The 18,674-nt window shown below is 52.7% G+C and overlaps 1 protein-coding gene across 1 annotated transcript in view; it reads left to right on the top strand.

Annotated features, from left to right (window-relative positions):
- Positions 1-16,349: 16,349 nt before the first annotated feature.
- Positions 16,350-18,674, top strand: part of SEMA3G (semaphorin 3G) — a 78,150-nt gene continuing 75,825 nt past the window's right edge. Inside the window, exon 1 of the mRNA XM_032791378.2 lies at positions 16,350-16,602. Coding sequence (XP_032647269.1) covers positions 16,353-16,602 — 250 coding nt within the window. The 5' untranslated portion in view covers positions 16,350-16,352. The remainder of the gene's footprint in view (positions 16,603-18,674) is intronic.

Below are 18,674 nucleotides of genomic sequence, written 5' to 3'. Positions count from 1 at the left end.
GGTGGAGTGACTATAAAGGGGATGCTTTGGGCAGACCGCTAAGCCGCCGTGGCGGGGCAGTGTGGGGGAGGAGGGTTTAGCGTAACCCGTCGGCCTGAGGGTAGCGTCTCTGAACAGCTGAGAAGTAAGCGTTGCTCTGGGGACCCACCGTTGTTCTCAGCGCCAAGCGAGGTGGCCTGCTGGGTTCCACCAGGGTCCCTGCATTCCGGCTGCTGACCCCCTGTTAAAGCAGGGTGGAGAATGGGCAGTTGGAGAGTGGCTTGTTTTCTTTGCTTGTGGCAAAGGGATTACTTCATGGGGCTGGTTGCCATGGCAATGCTAATATTTCCTCCTTCTGGATGTGCCCAAAGGTGGAGTGAAATGAGCCTCATTAACTTCAGGGAGTGCCAGCTTTTGCAGCAACCTCTCTCCTCCTCCTGCCTGGCTTAGGCCTTGGCATCTTTGGGCTCAGGAAAGAGAAGCGTGGTCTATAAGCTCACAACAGCACAGGACCCAGCCTGCATGGGGCCAGCGTGGTGTCAGAGCCTGAGCATCTCCCGAATCTGATTCCATGGGCAAGTCCCTTCCCCTCTCTGCCTCACTTTCCCAAGGACCTAATACACAGCTTCATCAGCTTGAGGTAGTGCCCAGAATATGCCAGGGATTTTCCAAGCACAGAGCCTGCTGTAGGCTGACCCTGCAGAGTGAACAGAACAGGCTGCCAAGACCCATTCAAGTGAAGGGCGGGAGAACAGGGATGCTGGGAGATGTCCGTCAATGTCTGCAAAGTGCTCCTGAAGATGTGTGTGTGTGTGGGGTCCTATTTAGTGTGGAGACCATGCTGTACAGTGGCTCCCACCCTTTGAGTCTGAGCTGTCTTTGCCAGGGTGCTGTACCATCTGGGGTCAGTGCTATAGCAATGGTCTCTGTGCTAGAGGGCTGATCTCTGCGCTGCTGCAGCATGATTCACTGGGGGCATGAAACGAAAGTGAAAACACGCCTCCCTTCGGAGGTCAGTGTGTATGTGTGTGTGTGGGGGGGGGGGGGGGGATGTAGCTGGAATTCCCTCCCCACGATACATCGGTCACAACAGAGTCCGCTCTGGTGGCTGTGTTGTGGGAGAACTCTGTGCTGCCCTTTGACTCCCTGGGACCCTGTGGTCAAAGATGGAGAAGGTCAGTGCTTTTAATCACAAGGGTGTTAGCATTTGTCAAAGGCCCCTTCTCTCTTGCCTCCAGTCGGTATCTAGCCTTGTGGGCCAGTGGCTGGCTGCCCACCCTAAGGGCCCCAAAAAGAGCCCTACAAGGATTGTGGCCTGTCAGAACTTGTCTAGGACAAAGACCCTTTCCCTTAGGAGCTGTGTGGGGATTGGGCATCTCCTCTCTGCTCCTGGCCCTGCGATCTAGCCCCAGCTATGGTCATTCCACTTGCCCCAAAGCCCCTGCAAGGAGTTGACTCTCCAGCAGCCTGCACCAGGCCCTATGTGGTGAGGTGGGCAGTGGGCAGCTCCCCCATTTCTCTGGCACTGGCCCGTTAGGTAATCCTGGGAGGGGAGAAACATCTGAACTTTGGAGGGGTGGGCTTGCCATGCCTCCAAGGCCAAGGACTGTGTGTGAGCCCAAATCTGCCTTGTGTAGCTGTGCCACAGGGCAGCTGGCATCGCTGTGGGGCCAGCTGGGGAAGTCCCTCTGAACATGACCATTCTCAATGCTAACAGCCCTGGTATGCAGCTTACCAGGAGCATGCAGTAAAGGAGACCATGGAGAACTCAGGCCCCGAGTGCATTCATCCCACTAGGGGAACAGGGCTTTGATTGTTTGGTGGCTTCCACCATGGCTTCGCCTGATGTTGGCCTGACACAGGGGACCCCACAGCAGAGCCTGGAGCTGGAGGCAGAGGGAAGCCCCCTCGATCTCTCCAGGCTGAGCCTGGGGATGGCTGGTGTGGGCTAAGCGGGGGACTGCAGCCTGAAGATTACTGGCGCTCTTTCCTGGCAGCCGCTGAGGATGTGTCTGATCTTGTGGTCTGTGGTTGTCCAGTCTTGCGACAGAGGAGAGCCTGCACTCCTAAATGTCCTGCAGTTACGGAGCCAAGGCACGTGGCTGAGAGCTGGCTGCCGAGTGACTGCCTACGGTCTTGAGCACCAGCATGCGCCAGCGAGGGCATTCTTCCTGCCCTCCCATGCCCTAGGCATGGGCAGTTTGAGGCCCTAGCCTTGGGGACAGCACTTCCTTGCACAGAATCAGAGAAACGCAGGGCTGGAAGGGACCTCGAGGGGAGCAACAAGGAAATCTAGACGAGTCCCGGCAGGTGTTTGTCCAAAGTGTTCTGAAAACCCTCCAGTGATAGGGATTTCACAGCCTCCCTTGGAAGCCTATTCCAGAGCTGAACTATTTTTGTAATTAGACAGTTTTTCCTAATATCGAACCTAACTCTCCCTTGCTGGAGATTAAGCCCATTACTCCTTGTCCCACCTTCAGTGGACACAAAAAACAGCGCATCACCATCCTCTTTGTAACAGCCCTTAATATTTTTGCAGACTGTGATCATGTCCCCCATCAGCTGTCTGTTCTCGAGGCTAAACATGCCCAGTTTGGCATTGCACAGTCCAAGTCTTCCAGCCTTCCCCTGCTGAGGCCTATACACTATTGTCAAAATACCCCGGGGAAGCCGGGTCAGTATTTCAGGACTCCGTCATGCCCCAGTGCAAACATTTGGGAGACTCCAAGCTCTGCCTGCTGTCTGGAGGTGTTTGGGCCCTGGGAGCGGGCTGCAGCCAGGTTCTCTTTATGACCTAATTGCTAATTTGTAATGAATCTGGTTCTAATAATGTGGTGGTGTTTATAGAATACACCGTAACTAAGGGGCTCATTAAATTGGAACGGGATGGGGGCTTGGGAGCTGTGGGCTGGAGCTTTGCTGGTGTTATTGGTCAGCTTGCTTTCCCAGACAGCCAGAGGAGGTGAGTGAAGTGAAACTGCACCTAGGAGAGGAAGGATGGCTTTGTGGTTGGGGGCCCCAGGCTGGGACTTGGCAGACCTTGGTTCAATTCCCTTCTCTGCCACAGATTTCCTGTATAATTCTAGGCAAGTCACTTGATGGCTCTGGTGCCTCAGTTTCCCCATCTGTAGACTGGGGATAATACTCTGTCCATTTAGACTGTCAGGTTTTCTGGGTTGTGACTGTTTGTACCATGCCTGGCATGACAGCGCTCTGATCTCAGCTGTGGTCTTTCAGTGCTACTGTAACAAGAATATAAGCGAGGAGTCTGCCTCTGGCTTCCAGGGGGTTAATTTTCATAACTTCCTGCACAATGCTCTGGGATGAGTGTTTTCCCTTTTTTGTTCTGATGAGGGATTAATGCAATCAGCTGTTTGGAATAAGCCACTTCAGCCCCTCCTTAGGCTAATGCCTTTGAGAGAGTGAGAGCCAAGGAGCTATTGGGTGGGGAGCCGATGGCAGAAAACTGGCTGAGGCTGGCTCTCAAGCGGCCATCAGTGGTGGTCGGGGGGCACAATTCCTGGCAGCACTGCCAACCCCGACGAGGTCATCTCCATTATGCCAACTGCAAGGGCCAGCAGTGTGCAAAGCAAATGCCAGGTTGCGGGAAGGAGGATTATGTGGGAGTTTGGGGGCCTGGCAGAAGTGGAGATGAGGCTCCATTTCTGCTGCTGCCTTAATGAAAAGTGGTTGTGGGAAGGAGTTTAGGAGACTGGCCAGGGATAAATGTTTAAGTCAGGATGGAAAAGACAGAAGTGGGTGAGGACATGGAAAGGGGAGCCTGAGGAATCAAAGAGGGACAGATGTAGCAGGGAACAGGGACTGTCTCTCTGCTGTGGATTCGTACAGCACCTAGCACACCAGCCTAGATCCCTAATTGGGGTTCCCAGTGCTATTATATGGGATGCTGGAAGGCCAGTGTGATCAGTATGAAGGGTCCAGGGCTGCCTGGGGAGGGGAGGGCGGTGGAATGGGGCAATTTGCCCCGGGCCCCACAGGGGCCCCGCAAGCCCTAGCCCAGAGGCAGTCCGGGTCTTCGGCGGCATTTTGGCAGTGGGGAGCCCTTCAGTGCTGCCCAAGACTGAAAAGCCCCCCGCTGCCGAAATGCCACTGAAAACCCAGACTGCTGCCGGGTGAGTACAAGCGCTGCAGCTCCCTCGCTTTGCCCCAGGCCCCCTGAATCCTCTGGGAGGCCCTGTGAGGGCCCAGGGCCTGTGTTAAGCTGTGATGTCTTCTTGCATGGGTTAGGCTGGGCAGACTCCACAGATTTGGGTCACCTGTGCTCTCCCAGCTGAGCTCCTTGGAAGGAAAGGCAGGAAGCAGCATCTGCCATGCCCTTGCTTGAACCTGTAGCTGGCGGTGTTAAGGAGGCGCTGTAGGAGCAGGAAGGGGAGCAGATGGATTTTGGTGAGTCACCCACTGCTGCGGAAGCTTCCACCCCCTGCAGAAAAAACAGGGCCCCCTATAAACACAGGCCAGCCAGAAAAGGAGCCATCCAGAGTCTTAAGAGGAGTAAGGAGCTGATCTTTCACCACTGAGTCTTGCCCTACTTGGGATCATATGTGAGAGGAGGGCTCTAATCTCGTGCACATCCCTGCTTCCCAGTGGAGGCTTGACACATGCCAAACCCCAGGATGCAGGAGGAGCCAAGAACTGGCTGTGTCTGCTTAGGAGAGAGCCAGGGCTGCGACAGCAGGGGTTCCAGGGCAGGAGGGAGGGGCATTGGTAGGGACATTGTGGGGGCAGTGCTGGAATGTGGGGGGTGTCACTGCAGGGTTGAGGGGCAGCCCCAAGCTGCAATGTGGGGGGCCCAGGGCTGGAATGTGAGGGGTACTTCAGGCCATGGAGGGGGGCAGGACTGAAGCAGCAAGGAGTGCAAGTGAGGATGGACCATGTGCGGGGAAGTGGGCTGCATGTCGAGGGGGAGTGTGTGTGGTGGAGGGAAGGCTGCAGGTCACGGCTGGAGCATCCAGGGCTGGGTTCCTCAGGGTTAGGACAGAGCCTGGTGCATAGCTCGCACTCGCTAGCCAGTCTGCCAGCTTGCTACACTCCTGTGCACCTGAGTTGTCCTTCCTCTGTCTCTAGGAAGCATGTGATTGCCCAGCACCTCTGTTCCAACCTGACCCTCCCAGGCACAGGGGGACACACCTGGGCTGTCCTGGGCCAGGGGGCTTTGTGTCTTTTCCCAACAGGATCCTGGCCCATTCGGAAGGCACCGTGGCCCCTTGTCCTTGCCATCCTGATCAGCGTCACCCCAGCATTGCCAACTGACAGCTCAGTGATCTCTGGCAGGGGACTCTCTGGGGTCTAATGGGAGTAGAGATCCTCAGGATCCAGTGAACAGAACTGGCCTCCCCATGATGGGAGAGTGACAGGACTGTAAAGGGGGGGCAGAATGGAGGGTACCCCTGGGGTGTGTGTGGCGGGGGTCTGTTGCTCACCCCCCACCAGCACAGCAGATGTGCTGCACCATCTGTGCCCCTCTGGCCACTGGTAGCCAGCGGGGGTGGGGCACCTCTGTCGGCCTTGTGTTGGTTCAGTGAGCTGCTGGACTCTTCACCTAGGGTGTGAATGCAAGCGAGGGCTGGGGGGAGGAGAGATGTGGGGGTGCCCTGGGTGATCCAGGGGTCTCTGTCATGTGGTGGTGATAGGGAGTCCGATACCTTTGGTGCTGTGAGGGAACCACTGGCAGCTCTGGGGAAGGGGGAGGAGCTGTGCAATGTGATGCCCTGAAGGAGCCTTGAGCTTGGGGGAGGCAGGAATACGGGGGTGGGTTCTATAGGGATAGGAGTCTGTGCATGTGATGCCTGGGGGGTAGGAATAAGGGGGTGGCACAGGGAGGGGGTCTATGCAGTGTGATGCCCTGGGGCGAAGGAATAAGGGGGTACCATGAGGGGGCCTGTGAGCATGATGCTCTGGGCGCCAGGAATAAGGGGTGCCATGGGGGGCATCTGTGCAACGCGATGCCACAAGGAGCCTGTGCAAGCTCAGGACCTGGCTGGGCAGGGGGACCAGGGAGTCAGTGCAGTACACAAGGCTCTGCCCTGTTGGAGGGGGCAATACCATGAGCACAGTCCCCTGTACCCATGCCCTGTCCCCGTGCCATGTCCCCTGGGCTTGCCAAGGGCCGGCCAGGCCACTGTGACCCTGACCCAAGAGCGGTTTCTCATCCAGGTCTGACTCTGCTCCAGAAACACCCAGCCCTGAACTGCACTTCATGGCTGGGGAGCAGCCAGTGCCAGAGCCTGCGAGGACGAGGTGTGGCTCTGCTCTGGGTCATGGGCACCAAGGGCAGCTTGACCAGCCAAGAGCAGGGAGTGAGCCCAACGGGCTGGAAGGGGAAACTCTCACCTCTCCAGCATCTGGCCCGTAGAGGGCAGCATGGTGCAGCTTTTAGCATAAGAGATTCACAAAGTGGGGCGGTGGGGCGTTCACTGGGCACTGGAGTTGGCAAGAATTCTCTGCTGCCAGTTCCAGGGAAACCACAGCAGAGCTGAGCTCCGTGCTCCTTACGTGCTGTTCAGCAAGCCCAGCCCTTGGAGCCCTGTCATGCTTCCTTGCCCAGAATCCCACAAGGAGTCTGGGAGCGTCAGCAGCTGCTTCTTGGCAGGAGGCTGCAGGCCAGGTCTTGGCATCTCCATAGAGGAGGATCTGCTTTGCTGCCAAGGCTGCGTGTGCTGGCCCAGGGGATCTGAGGCAGTGTTTTCCGCAGGAATTAAAATGGGGGGGAGGGTGTTCGAATTTATGGGGGGAGTGGGGTGAGGGCCAGTGAGGAGTGAGACTGTGAGGGTGAAGGTGGGCTGTATGGCACCATAGTAAAAACTGAAAAATGTTTCGTGACCATTTTACTAGATTTAAATCATGTTTTAAAATCACTGCACAAATTAAAGTTGGCTACTCAAGCCTTCTATGAAGCACGACATCTACATCCTTCTTGGCTTCTTGTTATAATTTTGCACAACTCTGTTAATGAAACTTCTTGAATGCAGTGCGTTCATCTTTGGTGGCTTCTCGTGTGTCCGGTACTTCCATTCCTTCAAATGATATGCTCATTAGTTCATTCACATGATCAGGCAGAAGGCGGCTTCTTTCAGAACACAGAATTCTATTCAATGAGGAAAAGGAATGCTCAGATGTGGCTGTTGTGACTGGGAGTAGCAAGAGATGAATTCCTACTTCTTTCATCCCAGGAAATATAGCACAAAGAGCGGATCAAGCCACTAGTGATGATAAAAAAGAAGTTGAAGTCAAATCTTCATTCATTCGTCATATGATATTCCACTCTGTGTTCAAATTCTCTATTCTGTCCTGATCACATGGCAGCCCCATTGCTGGTAGTGCCTCACTCCACTCAACTGTCGGTGTTTTATAGGACAGGGATCTGTAAAAGCTACGTAGAGGTTGAGTAGAATCTAGAAGTCGCTGTTATAGATTTTTAAGAATCAAGTCTGTGTACTTTTTCAGTTGTCTTAACAAGCATTTTTGTCCTCTTCATTTAAGGAGTCAATACAAATGCCTTCGTTAGTCAACTTCTGGACTGAAGTCTTTGCTTCTTCCCGTACTTTTTCAATGGATAGTTGTCTGATTGATCCAAATGTAGCTTCTATTGCTGGACAAAGATCTATTACTGTTGTAGGAGCTGCCTGGATGACATTGTTTAATGACCCAAGTGGTTTCAACCATAGACTTACAAGAGAGAGAATGGCAATGGTCTTTTCTGAACATAGTTGCAAAAACAGCCCACCAACCTCACTACTTAGATCCATCCCATCTTGTTAGATACTTTCCAAAGCCAGTAATAACGGCTGGAGTAATTTTAAGACAACAGCCAAGGATCGCTCATGAAAAAGCCAGAGAGTTTTCCCAGATTGGACTAATTTGAACTTCAGTCCCAGTGTATCTTCTACATTTTCCAAAATATTCAGTCTTTTTGGATTCTTGCTGAAAAAAGAATATAATGAAGACATTAAATTTGTTGCTTTTTTAACGTCTTTTGAAGAGTCTGCAGCTCATACTAGCACTAGTTGGAGTAGATGGCCTCTGCAGAGTGTATAGGAGAGATTAGGGTCATACTTTTCTCTGAGCAAAGCTTGTACTCCACAATGTCTTCCAGAGAAGTTTGCAGCTCCATCAAATGCACAAGCAGCCATCTGTCTGGAGTCCAAGTGACAAGCATTTAACTCTTTTACGATGTGGGTTGTCACAGATGCAGCCTATGTGTCTTCTATAATTTGAACATCTAGAAACGCATCTACTGGCCTACCGTTGACATCAAGATAACGTACACAATGACTTACTTCTTGATGTCCATTTGCATCGGTGCATTCATCAGCCATGTATGCAAATCTTTTGAACATGGTGAGAGAGTTCTTCACTTTTTCAGCTGTTGAGTCTTTCACTGTTGCACCACATGCTTCTAGCCAGTCAGTTGAGTTTCTTGCAGAAAGATAGTGAGCATTTGCTGGTCTTGTTCAGAGCTAGTGTTCAACTTCAGGCTGAACAAGTGACAATGCACTTAACATTGGCCTCCAGCTTGTAGTCTGTGGTATGTCTTGCTTAAATGAAAAGTATGATGCCACAGCTATGTGTGTTCGCATGAACTGTGTTGTGTCTCCAGCATTCTTAACAGCCTCATTAACACTCACTGGTGTTGTCTTTCATCAGTGGAGACTCAGAGCTCAGAGGTGCCTTCACATGAGTTCACCTCCCAGGTGGGGGGCAAGAAGGCACCTTGCTTGTTCCTCCAGCTGCTCACTGTTCGCTCTGGCCACTGTGGTTCATTGTGCCACCATACACTCCATTGCTCTGTTGCCAATGGTCCTGTGCTGTCACCTTCTGCTGCCACCTGCCACTGTGACCTCTGCGAGTTGGTCTCTTGAGGTTCCACCCAGCTCTCAGTGATTTCAGCTGATGTCTCAGTGGAGGAACCTCGCTGCTAATGCAGACTGGGCCATCTCTTCCACAGAAACACTGTCCCACAGCAGGTCTAAGCACTTAGATCTGATTATCAGTGATTTCGACTGTAGTGGTTACTTAACAAAACAAAAGACTATCTATGGAGCCTAATCAGCTCTGTCTTTAAACAGTGGAGAGGGGCAGGTCAAATAGTATTGGTGACTCAGGCAGACCATTAAGCAAAACACCTGTCCCCACCCTCTTTCTTGATGTCCTCAATCAGCACAGGCTAAGTACAGTTCTACTGCCCTTTACTCATACAATAAGAATAACAACATTTCATTACCCCCTGCATTCAAGTGATTTGTAACCCAGTCCCAGCCAAAATCTATCACTTGGGGAACACAGCTCTGTTTGCTGGATACCTAGGTAGATTAGATGTGAATGTAAATACAATCTGATCCTGAAGCCTTTCCCCCCAGCCCCCCGCGCATCACTAGCTCTCAGGGAAAGCTCATTTAGACTTGGCTTACAAATCATCATTTAAAATTATTAGGTTGGCCAACATCACCAAAATGAATGCACTGACATTATCAAAAAAAATTACAGCTGTACAAGGAAGCTAGTCTATATTCATACTTTTCAGATCTATTATACTTTTTCAGGTACACATATTTTATCATACACTTTATATGCTTTTAAAGTGTGTATTAATGTTTCAATTTCAATTCAAATTTCCAAACAATCACTACATTGGCAACACTGCATGTAACTAGTTCACAAAACTGGGGGTGGGTGGGTGCTGGGGAAATTTGGGGGGTGTACACCCCCCCAGGGGGTTACTGGGAAATCTCTGGTCTGAGGGCTCCCTTCTTCTGGCCCTGTTGAAAGGAGGGGCTGATTTGACTGTGTGTCTGTCTGTGGGGTCTCTGTGCTGTGGTTTAGCAGGATTTTGCAGGGCGAGTACAGACACAGTCAGGCAGCAGGGACTAGTTAACTTGCCCCGCACTTTTGGCAAGCGATCAGGGAGAGATGGGGGTGGAGGGGGAAAGAAGAGAGAGAGGGGAAAATGGAAGGGAAGAGAAAAGAGACCGGGAAAGGGAAGACACGATGGTGAGGAGATGAACACAGGTGGGTGAGAAATGGGTATAGGAGAGGGAGTGAAAAAGGTTTGTGTGGGAGGGACATTGCACAAAGAGAAAGAATTAGAGACAGAGAAAAGATGGAGAAAGAACAAGGAGAGAAGAGAGATCAGGAAATCATGAGGAAGAAGAGAGGAGAGGAAAACGGAGCAGATGAGCGAGGAGGGAAAAGGCCCTGAGGGTTATCTCATGTCTTCCGCTGCCAGGAATTATGACTGCAGACTGAGCTCTAAATGCAGCCACTTCTGGGGTGGAGCATACAATAGTCTACTGCAACACGACCCAAAAGGTTAGGACAGGAAGTGATCTTCTCCCGCTGAAACTACTGGGAGAATTTTTTGAGGTGGGCCCAACGTGGTGGTTGCTTGAGTTGGAATTGGGGCTAGGATCTGGGGAGGGGTGTGTGTGTGTGTGGGGGGGATTGGCTGGATAAATGCCAAGGAATCTTCGATGATCACAAGTACTCTGGCCTTTGGGCTCATATCTCTGAAGAGAGGTGGTGCAGGGGGAGAGGAAGGGGATGGGGTTAGAGAAGGGGGGAGAGACAGCCAGGGGCAAAAATGCAGGCTCTGCCTCTCACCCGTTTTTCTGTTCAGTTCTGGTGAAGAGATGCGAAATGCTGGGAGGGGAGATGGAACAGAGAAATGAGGCCATTGTGCCTGCAGTGTTGGCCCATTGCATGAGCTTTTACCTCAGACCATAGCTTAGAGGGGCATCTCTCTCTGGAGGGTGTTAGGCACTGAAACAGAAGGGTGGACATCAGCTCCCCCAGAATTGTCATTCCCTGGAGAGACAGCAGGTGCTGGCATATCAGACCCATGTGGCCATCCCCCCAGCCTACGCAGGGGTCCCTTTCATTTGGCTGACTGCGTGTGCTAGGAAGCAGCCTGCGGTCCAGGCCCTGTGGAGCTAGCCCTGCCGGCTCCCCCGCTGCATGGTGTTGTTGCACTGGGGGAAGCTGCCCTTGCGCTGTGGATAAATTGCACTGCTGTGGAGAAAATCCAGGCGGTGGGACATAAAAGCAGCAACTTTGGGCTATGCTCTTTCTGCTGCAGTCCCAGCTGGCAGGCCAGGCGCGGAGCATGTGCCAAATCCCTTGGCTTCCCCTGGGGGAAAGGCTGTGAGGGGAAGTGTCCTTTGGCACCGAGGTGCTGCAAGGAGCAAGACTACCCCTAACCCCCAAGGAGACTGCTTTCCCCTCCTCGGCAGTGCTGTCTTGCCGGCTGCATCAGGAGATCTGGCCAGAAGGCACTGCTGTGCAGAGTACGGAGGAGGCTGATCTGCTGGCTTCGGCTTGTTCTGTCCCTTCAGGACAGGTGGCAACGTTGGGCCATCTCCCCACGGGCAGTGCTGGAAGCCCCATTGCTTGCAAACATGTTGAACTCAGCTGCGTAATGGGCTGTGGAGAACACTTAGGCCCTGACCAAAGGGGATGGACTTTGATGCCCTTAATAGGTCTCGTCCACCTCTGACTGCCCCACTGCTCTGCCCAGCCTGAAGGCAAGGCCTCTGCCTTTCTCATCTTCCCAGACTCCTCCCCTGGGCTTCTGAGGCAAGCCCTGAACTAATTGGATTCAATTAGCACCCCCTCCTATACTCCCCGTGGTAATTGATTGCATGCCTCCGCTCCCTCTGCCAGCTCTGCCAGCTGGTGAAAGTGCTTCCCTGCTCTTCCAGTCCTGAAAGGCTGCAGATGAGAGCTGGGTTCCCAGCAGCCCTGGCACCACATGGCGGGGAATGAATCCTGGATGAGTGGGCAGGTAGCTGGACTGCCAAAGGGGCCCTGGGCAAGTTTCAGGGGGCATGACTCTGAGGGCCGGGTTGTGTCTAATGCAAATGAAAACCCTTATAGTAACGCTTTGCCCCAGAGCACCTGCCATCTCAGGGCCTCTAAGCCCTTTACTGATGTTAATGAACTAGACTTGAGGCTGGTATTATTGATCCCCATTTCATGAGTGGGGAAACTGAGGCACAGAGGAAAGAATCAGGAGCAGAAATGAGGATAAATCCCAGGAGTCCCAATCCCCTGCCTTCACCACATGGATCATTTTAAAACAAGGGTGAACCCAGCACTTCTGTATCTCGGAAACCCTTTCCAAGGTGAGATCTCAGGGATGGTCCAGATTTCATCTCATCTTCTCCATAGTGCTTAGAGCATTCCCAACTCAGTGACTGGGGAATGCCCAGAACAGATGGGAGGGAAAGGGACACCAATGCCACTATGCCAGTATAGCATCCAGTGTAGACATTCGTTCAGTTTAGGAAAGGCCTTTTTCAGTACAGCTTCAGCCATTTCCCAGCCACACAAGCTATAGGCAGAAGGAGGCCACTTATACCAGAATGAGACAGTCCACCCAGGTTATACAGGGACATCCTTAGGCATACGCGGCTGCGTAGGGCACCTGAAAATTTGGGGCGCCACCGGGACCATAGGCGCTGACTTCTCATCTTGCCAGGGGATGCTTGACTCCCCGGCTCCGCTCCAGGCCTGTTCCCCCTCCACTCCTTCCACCAAACCCCCTCCCCGCCTCTTCCCGCCCCTGCTCCACCCACGCCCTGCCTCTTCCATGCCTCCTCCCCAACCCAAGCACGCCCCGTCCCCACTCCTTCCCCTCCCAGAGCTTGAATGCCATGAATCAGCTGTTCACAGGGCTCTGGCAGTGCTGAGAAGGAGGGGGAGGAGTTGGTAAGTGCGGGGCCACAGGCATGCAAGAGGTGTGGGGGGAGGGGGCGGGGGGGAACTTGGCACCAGTGGGTGCTCTGCACCCATTAACTTTTCCCCGTGCGTGCTTCAGCCCCAGAGCACCCACCAGGGGCGGCTCCAGGCCCCAGCACGCCAAGCGCGTGCTTGGGGCGGCAAGCCACGGGGGGCGCTCTGCCGGTTGCTGGGAGGGTGGCAGGCAGGCCACCTTTGGCGGCTTGCCTGTGGAGGGTCCGCTGGTCCTATGGCTCCGGTGGACCTCCCGCAGGCGTGCCTGCGGAGGATCTGCTGAAGCCGCGGGACCAGTGGACCCTCCACAGGCACACCTATGGGAGGTTTACCGCCGTGGGACCGGTGACCGGCAGAGCGCCCCCCTCAGCATGCCGCCGTGCTTTGGGCGGCAAAATGTGTAGAGCCACCCCTGGCACCTACCCACCCACGGAGTTCATGCCTTTGACCGGGACAGCAGGTCAGAGCAGGTTGGCTTCCGCACACCCAGCACCCGCTGCAGTCTCCTTACTAGGCAGAAGGCAGGGGCTGTATTCACAGGGGCACCAGTTGTGCCAGCTTAGGGGCACCAGTATAGGGGCACCAGTATTCACAGAGCTGAATGCACTAGTGTAGGGGCACCAGTATTCACAGAGCTGAATGCACTGGTGTAGAGGCACCAGTTTAATAATACTGCGTAGGGCCCCATAAATCCTCAGGACGGCCCCGAGGTTATACCTGTATAATTGTAAACTATCAGTGCTGTAGTAGTGCCTCTGTAGTTCAGACACTTACCGCAGAAGGGTTCTTCCGTCCCTGTAATAAATCCACCTCTCCGAAAGGCAGTAGCTAGGTCAACAGAAGAATTCTTCCTGCAGCCTAGTGGTGTCCACATCTGGTCTTAAGTCAGTTTAATTGCATCACATGGTGTGAAATTTTTCACAGTGTTAAGCAAACTTTGTAGTGTAGATCAGCCCTGGAGGACCATTCCTAGGGCCGCTTCACATCCCTCTGGCGATGTGAAGGTGCCTTAAAGTGGGCAAAAATTACAGTGCTACCCATTGAAAGTGGCCTCAGTTTAAAATGAGAATGAGCCCTATAGTCTGTTACCTCCATGCTGCACTGGGACAAGTGACTGCCAAGCTGTAGAGCACTAGGGGCTTGAACTCCTGAAGAGATGGCTTACTTTTCAGAGGCTACATGCATGCCACTGCCTCCCTGAAGTCAGCCTCTCTAATGATTGGGCCATGTTTATTCTGGTGCCCAGCCTGGGCTCCAGGTATCTGATGTTAAAAGCTTACGTTTGACTCTCTTATAGAGTAGAACCATGTATGCTACCTGCCCATCCTTACCAAGGGATTCAAGGACATACCCCCAATTATAAATCATTTTCAAATGCTTCAGATCTGAGTTCTTAGTTAGGACATCAGAACTGATGAAAACAGGAAGGAAATTTAAACTTTCCTTTACTTTCCCTGGCAATGCCATTTGTTTACTATTTGCACTTCAGCAGGTTGGAGGTTGAAACTAAGCTGCTCAGTTTCATATTTTGTTTTGAATCAGTTTCACTTTGGATTTCTCCTACACTAGCACAAGACTGTGGCTGTGTTTGGTTTTATAGCCTTGCTGGGGAAGTTTTTGATATAGGAAGACTACATTAAATGTCATGGGTGGGGAGAAACATCCTCAAATAGGAAATCTTTTCTTTTCATAGTAAAGTTTGTAAATATCCTCATACTCAACGCCTGCAAGAAACTAGCTGACTCAGTCATCTATTGGTTTATTGTATTTACTGGTGAGTGATTTATGTAGAGGAAAGGCTGATTGTTTGGAGGGATGGACATATGGATGCTAGAATAGAAGCGAGGGAATATTTGAGAGATGAGGTGGCCAAATGGTGGAATGTTGATGGAGAAAGGAATTTAAGGAGTGGGTAGTTTATAGTGCGTGGGGAGAAAGGCAGTGTTGCTAGCTGATAGGTTTTTATGCGAGTCTTGTTGTATATGGTGTTTTTTTCTTCAGATCCTGGAGTCATGGGGTTACGAGAGAATCTCAGTTTTCATCTAAACAAAAAAAAGTAAGTTTCTAGCCCTTGGCTGTGGAGCAAAGCTTGAAACTGTGATCTGTGTGCGCCTGGAAGGCAAAGAAAAAGACCCCAATTTCTTTGTAGTTCTTGGGATTTTTAATTCAATCTCGTGATGCTGCTCATGATTTTTGAACACTTGGGGTTGGCAGTGGTGGAAATGTAACAACTTGACCACAGTGTGTTTGTCGTATCTGGTTCCCCTGGCCCTTCACCTTCCTTGTTCTTTGGATCTCTTTGCCTCTGTTTGTAAAGTGCCTTCTTAGCACATTGACTTCAGCTGGAGCGGTGAGTTGTCAGCACCTGTGAAAACGACCCGGGCCCCACGTATCTCGTATTGGGCACGGCAAAATGGACATGTCCTCAGCCAGAGGCTCCTTTGGAAAATGGTGGCTCTAGTCACTTGCACAAGATGATGCTGCGAGCATGGAAAGACTGTACTTTACAACTAAGAGTCAATGGCAAAGCTGGGCTAGCTGAAGGATGCTTCAGTGGTTAGGGTCCTAGCCTGGGACTTGGAAGACACACAGTCAATTCCCTGCTCTGCCACAGATGTCCTGGGTGACCTCAGGCAAGTCACTTAGTCTTTCTGTGACTCAGTTTCCCAGTTGTAAAATGGAGATAACAGCCCTGCCCTGCCTCACAGGGTCTATGGCCATAAAGAATGTGAGGTGTTCAGAGACTGTAGTGAGGGGAGCCATATTAAATACCTTAGACAGGACCTTTCCGATTTCTTTAATACCAGTACGGTGCCGCTTGATATCCACCTATTGCTAGGATGAGTGCGGTACAAAAGCTAACCCAGACAGGCTAGTGGACTGAGCAGCATTAGCTATTTATTTTTTGCCCCTTAATATAGTGCTTGGGGCTGAATTAGCGGCCTGGGAGTGATCCACAAGTCAGGGACAGCATGGGCGTTGGCAATAAAACCTGCCTCCTGCAAGTCACTAGATCCCTGTCCTGGAGGCACCTGTTCTAGGCATGAGTGGGTAGGTCAGGCCTTGGGATCCTTTCAGCCTCTTGGCAGCCATGATCAGCACGGGATAAGCTTCCAGGGGGAAATTGGCTGACACCCCGTCCCGGCACCCCAACTCATTCTTTTTGCCCTGCTGTCTACTTCCTTTTAAAGGAAGAAATGTGTCTTCTTGGGCCTGCGGGAGGGAAGGCAGGCTGCTGCCGGGTTGGCTGATGGGCCAATACTGGAGGAGATTAGGGAAGAAATCTGCCTTTCATTTTACTCCTCTCCGTGCCAAGGACCAAATCCATCTCTGGTGTAACTGTGCAGGATTCAGTGGCATTCCAGCAGTGACTGACTAACCCCGCTGCCTCTGCCAGCTCCGTAGGGGAGAGAGCACAGAAGCCGCAGGGAATTCAATCCCAGAGAGCTGCAGCTGCTGGGGAAGTCCTTGGACCGGCGGGTCTCCCCCATCTCTTGCTCTGTGGCAGTCAGTCTCCTTGCAAGGAGCTGGGTGGAGCCCTGCCTGTATAAAACTTCCCAGTAGACTCCTTGGAGCCAGCTGCTTGTGGCAGGCGGGCTGGGGAGAGGCGGGGTGGGGAAGGCTGCATGAGTACATATTGGCCAGCTGGGATCTTCGCAGCTGTCTCTCTGGAAGGCATTGCAGTGAGGAGGTCGGAAAGGAATCCCATTGAGTTAAAGGCTAGGGGAGCCTCGAAAGGAAGAGCGGAGCAGCAAGTGAGCATGGAGCGGAGCTGCTTCTCCCAGCTCGTGGCAACCTGGTGGCTCTTTTGGAATCTTTTTGCCAGCTGCCAAGGGACGAAGGGGAGCGTGCCCAGACTCCGCCTGTCTTATAAAGGTAATTTGCAGGGTGTGGTGTAGGCATGATGGTGCCAGGATATTAGAGATTAGGGTGACCAGATGTCCCAATTTTGGGGACTTTTTCTTATATAGGCACCTATTACCCCCACCCCCATCCCGATTTTTTACGCTTGCTGTCTGGGCACCCTGTTAGAGAGACAAGGTGGGGCAGGCACTTTCTTCCCCAGACCCGATGAAGAGTGCTCTGTAACCTCAACAGCTTGTCTCTCTCACCAGCAGAAGTCGGTCCAATATGAGAGATTACCTCCCCCCACCTTGTCTCTCTTGCAAAGGTAATAATGCTTACGGAGCTGTATTGATGGGAGCTGCCATCTCTGGGGATGGTGTTGAGTATTTTAACCTGAAAGCATCACTGGCCTGCCCCCTGGCTCTTCTCCCACTTTTGATTTGGCACTTGCTGGCTTCATGTGCTTATGCCTGGGTCTGGACAAGTGTTGGGGGCATGCGCTGACCTGATCGCAGGGACCTCCAGTGTGTTGGGGATAGGGGAGGAGGTACTGCTGGATGGGGAGGGGGGATTTCTGGCACCTGCAGGGAGCAATGCCTGCTGGATGTGGGGATGGGTTTGTGTGGCAGTGATGAGCAGCTGGGCAGGTGTGAGGTGGTGTGGGTGCGAGCAAGGGTGTACATTTCACTGTGATGTCCCCGGGCTCTCATAAACCCTTCTCCACCAATTACACTGAGATCTGCTGAGAGCAGAGTGGGAGCGCTGGCAATTAACTCCTTCACTCCTCCCTCTGGGTGTACACTGGGTGCCTGACAAATTAGCCCCCGCGACCCTATGGCTGTACTGATATGTGCACCGCATGCGTGTATTCAAACTCTCGGCGCCCCGTGGAACTGCAGAGCATCCTGCGCGAGTGGGACAGATGGCACTTACGGGGTTCGTTACAGGGGGGGGGGCAGGGGCAGGAGTATGTGTGTGTGTGTTGTGGAGCGTTAAGATTTATAAATGGTTTGTTCCGTTTGCCCTCACTGCCCCCTGGGGGTCTGCTGCCCCTCGTGTGGTTGGAATGGGAAAAAGAAGAGTTCCTGCAATGACTTGAGGGGTGGTCACGGCCCCCCGTCCCATGCAGAGAAATGTCATTCTCTCATTTCGTAGCAGCGGGCAGTGGCTCAGACAGGAAGGGCAGTGGCCTCGCCTGCCCCCAGGCACTACCAGGCTTTGCTTGTCCCCAGAGTGCACAGGGATCGATCTCAATGGCTAACCTAGCAGCCATAGGCCAACCGAGATTGTAGCCATCTGCGGGGAGAGTGTTTGCTACCCTGCACGTCTGTGTTACCTGCAAGACTCCCTCTCTCTGCCCTGCTGGGATGGAATGGTGCCTGGGCCAGGATTAATGCCTAAATGAAGGGATCCTGATTAGAAATGATCCCCAACCTGGCTAACATGAGTGCCACCAGCCTTGGTCCCTCCTCCTTCTTCATCCCCTGGGTGAGACTATGTGTGTGACGGGTCCCTGGGGGATCCACAGGGCAGTGATCAGTTTGCAAGGCTGCATGCAGCTGCAGCTAACTGGACAGTGGAGGGTTTGGGGCTGTTCCTGTCCTGCATGGGTGAGGGAACACCTTGAAATTGAGAGCAAGTGCTTAGCGTAAAAGGGGAGGTGGTGGCTTTCAGAGCATGTCTGCACTTCATGCAGCACTTGTAGATACTCCAGCTAGCTTTGATCCAGCTTGCTCCAGTAACAATAGCAGTGAAGCTGTGGCCACTGTGACAAAGTTCCTCCTCTACCTTGGTGGGTCCTGCACTTATTTGGCAGATTTGCTCACCTCAGTGATCTTCCCCACAGTCTGGGTCAACTCTGCCTGTGTTTGATCAGGAGTTGGGAGGTTTGGGGGGAACCCGGGCCAGCCCTCTACTCTGGGTTCCAGCCCAGGGCCCTGTGGATTGCAGCTGTCTATAGTGCCTCCTGTAACAGCTGCATGACAGCTACAACTCCCTGGGCTACTTCCCCATGGCCTTCTCCAAACACCTTCTTTATCCTCACCACAGGACCTTCCTCCTGGTGTCTGATATAACGCTTGTCCTCCTCAATCCTCCAGCAG

The sequence above is a fragment of the Chelonoidis abingdonii genome, chromosome 16, assembly GCF_003597395.2.
Source record: "Chelonoidis abingdonii isolate Lonesome George chromosome 16, CheloAbing_2.0, whole genome shotgun sequence".
Taxonomy (NCBI): domain Eukaryota; kingdom Metazoa; phylum Chordata; order Testudines; family Testudinidae; genus Chelonoidis; species Chelonoidis abingdonii.
This window is presented reverse-complemented; position numbering and strand designations above follow the sequence as displayed.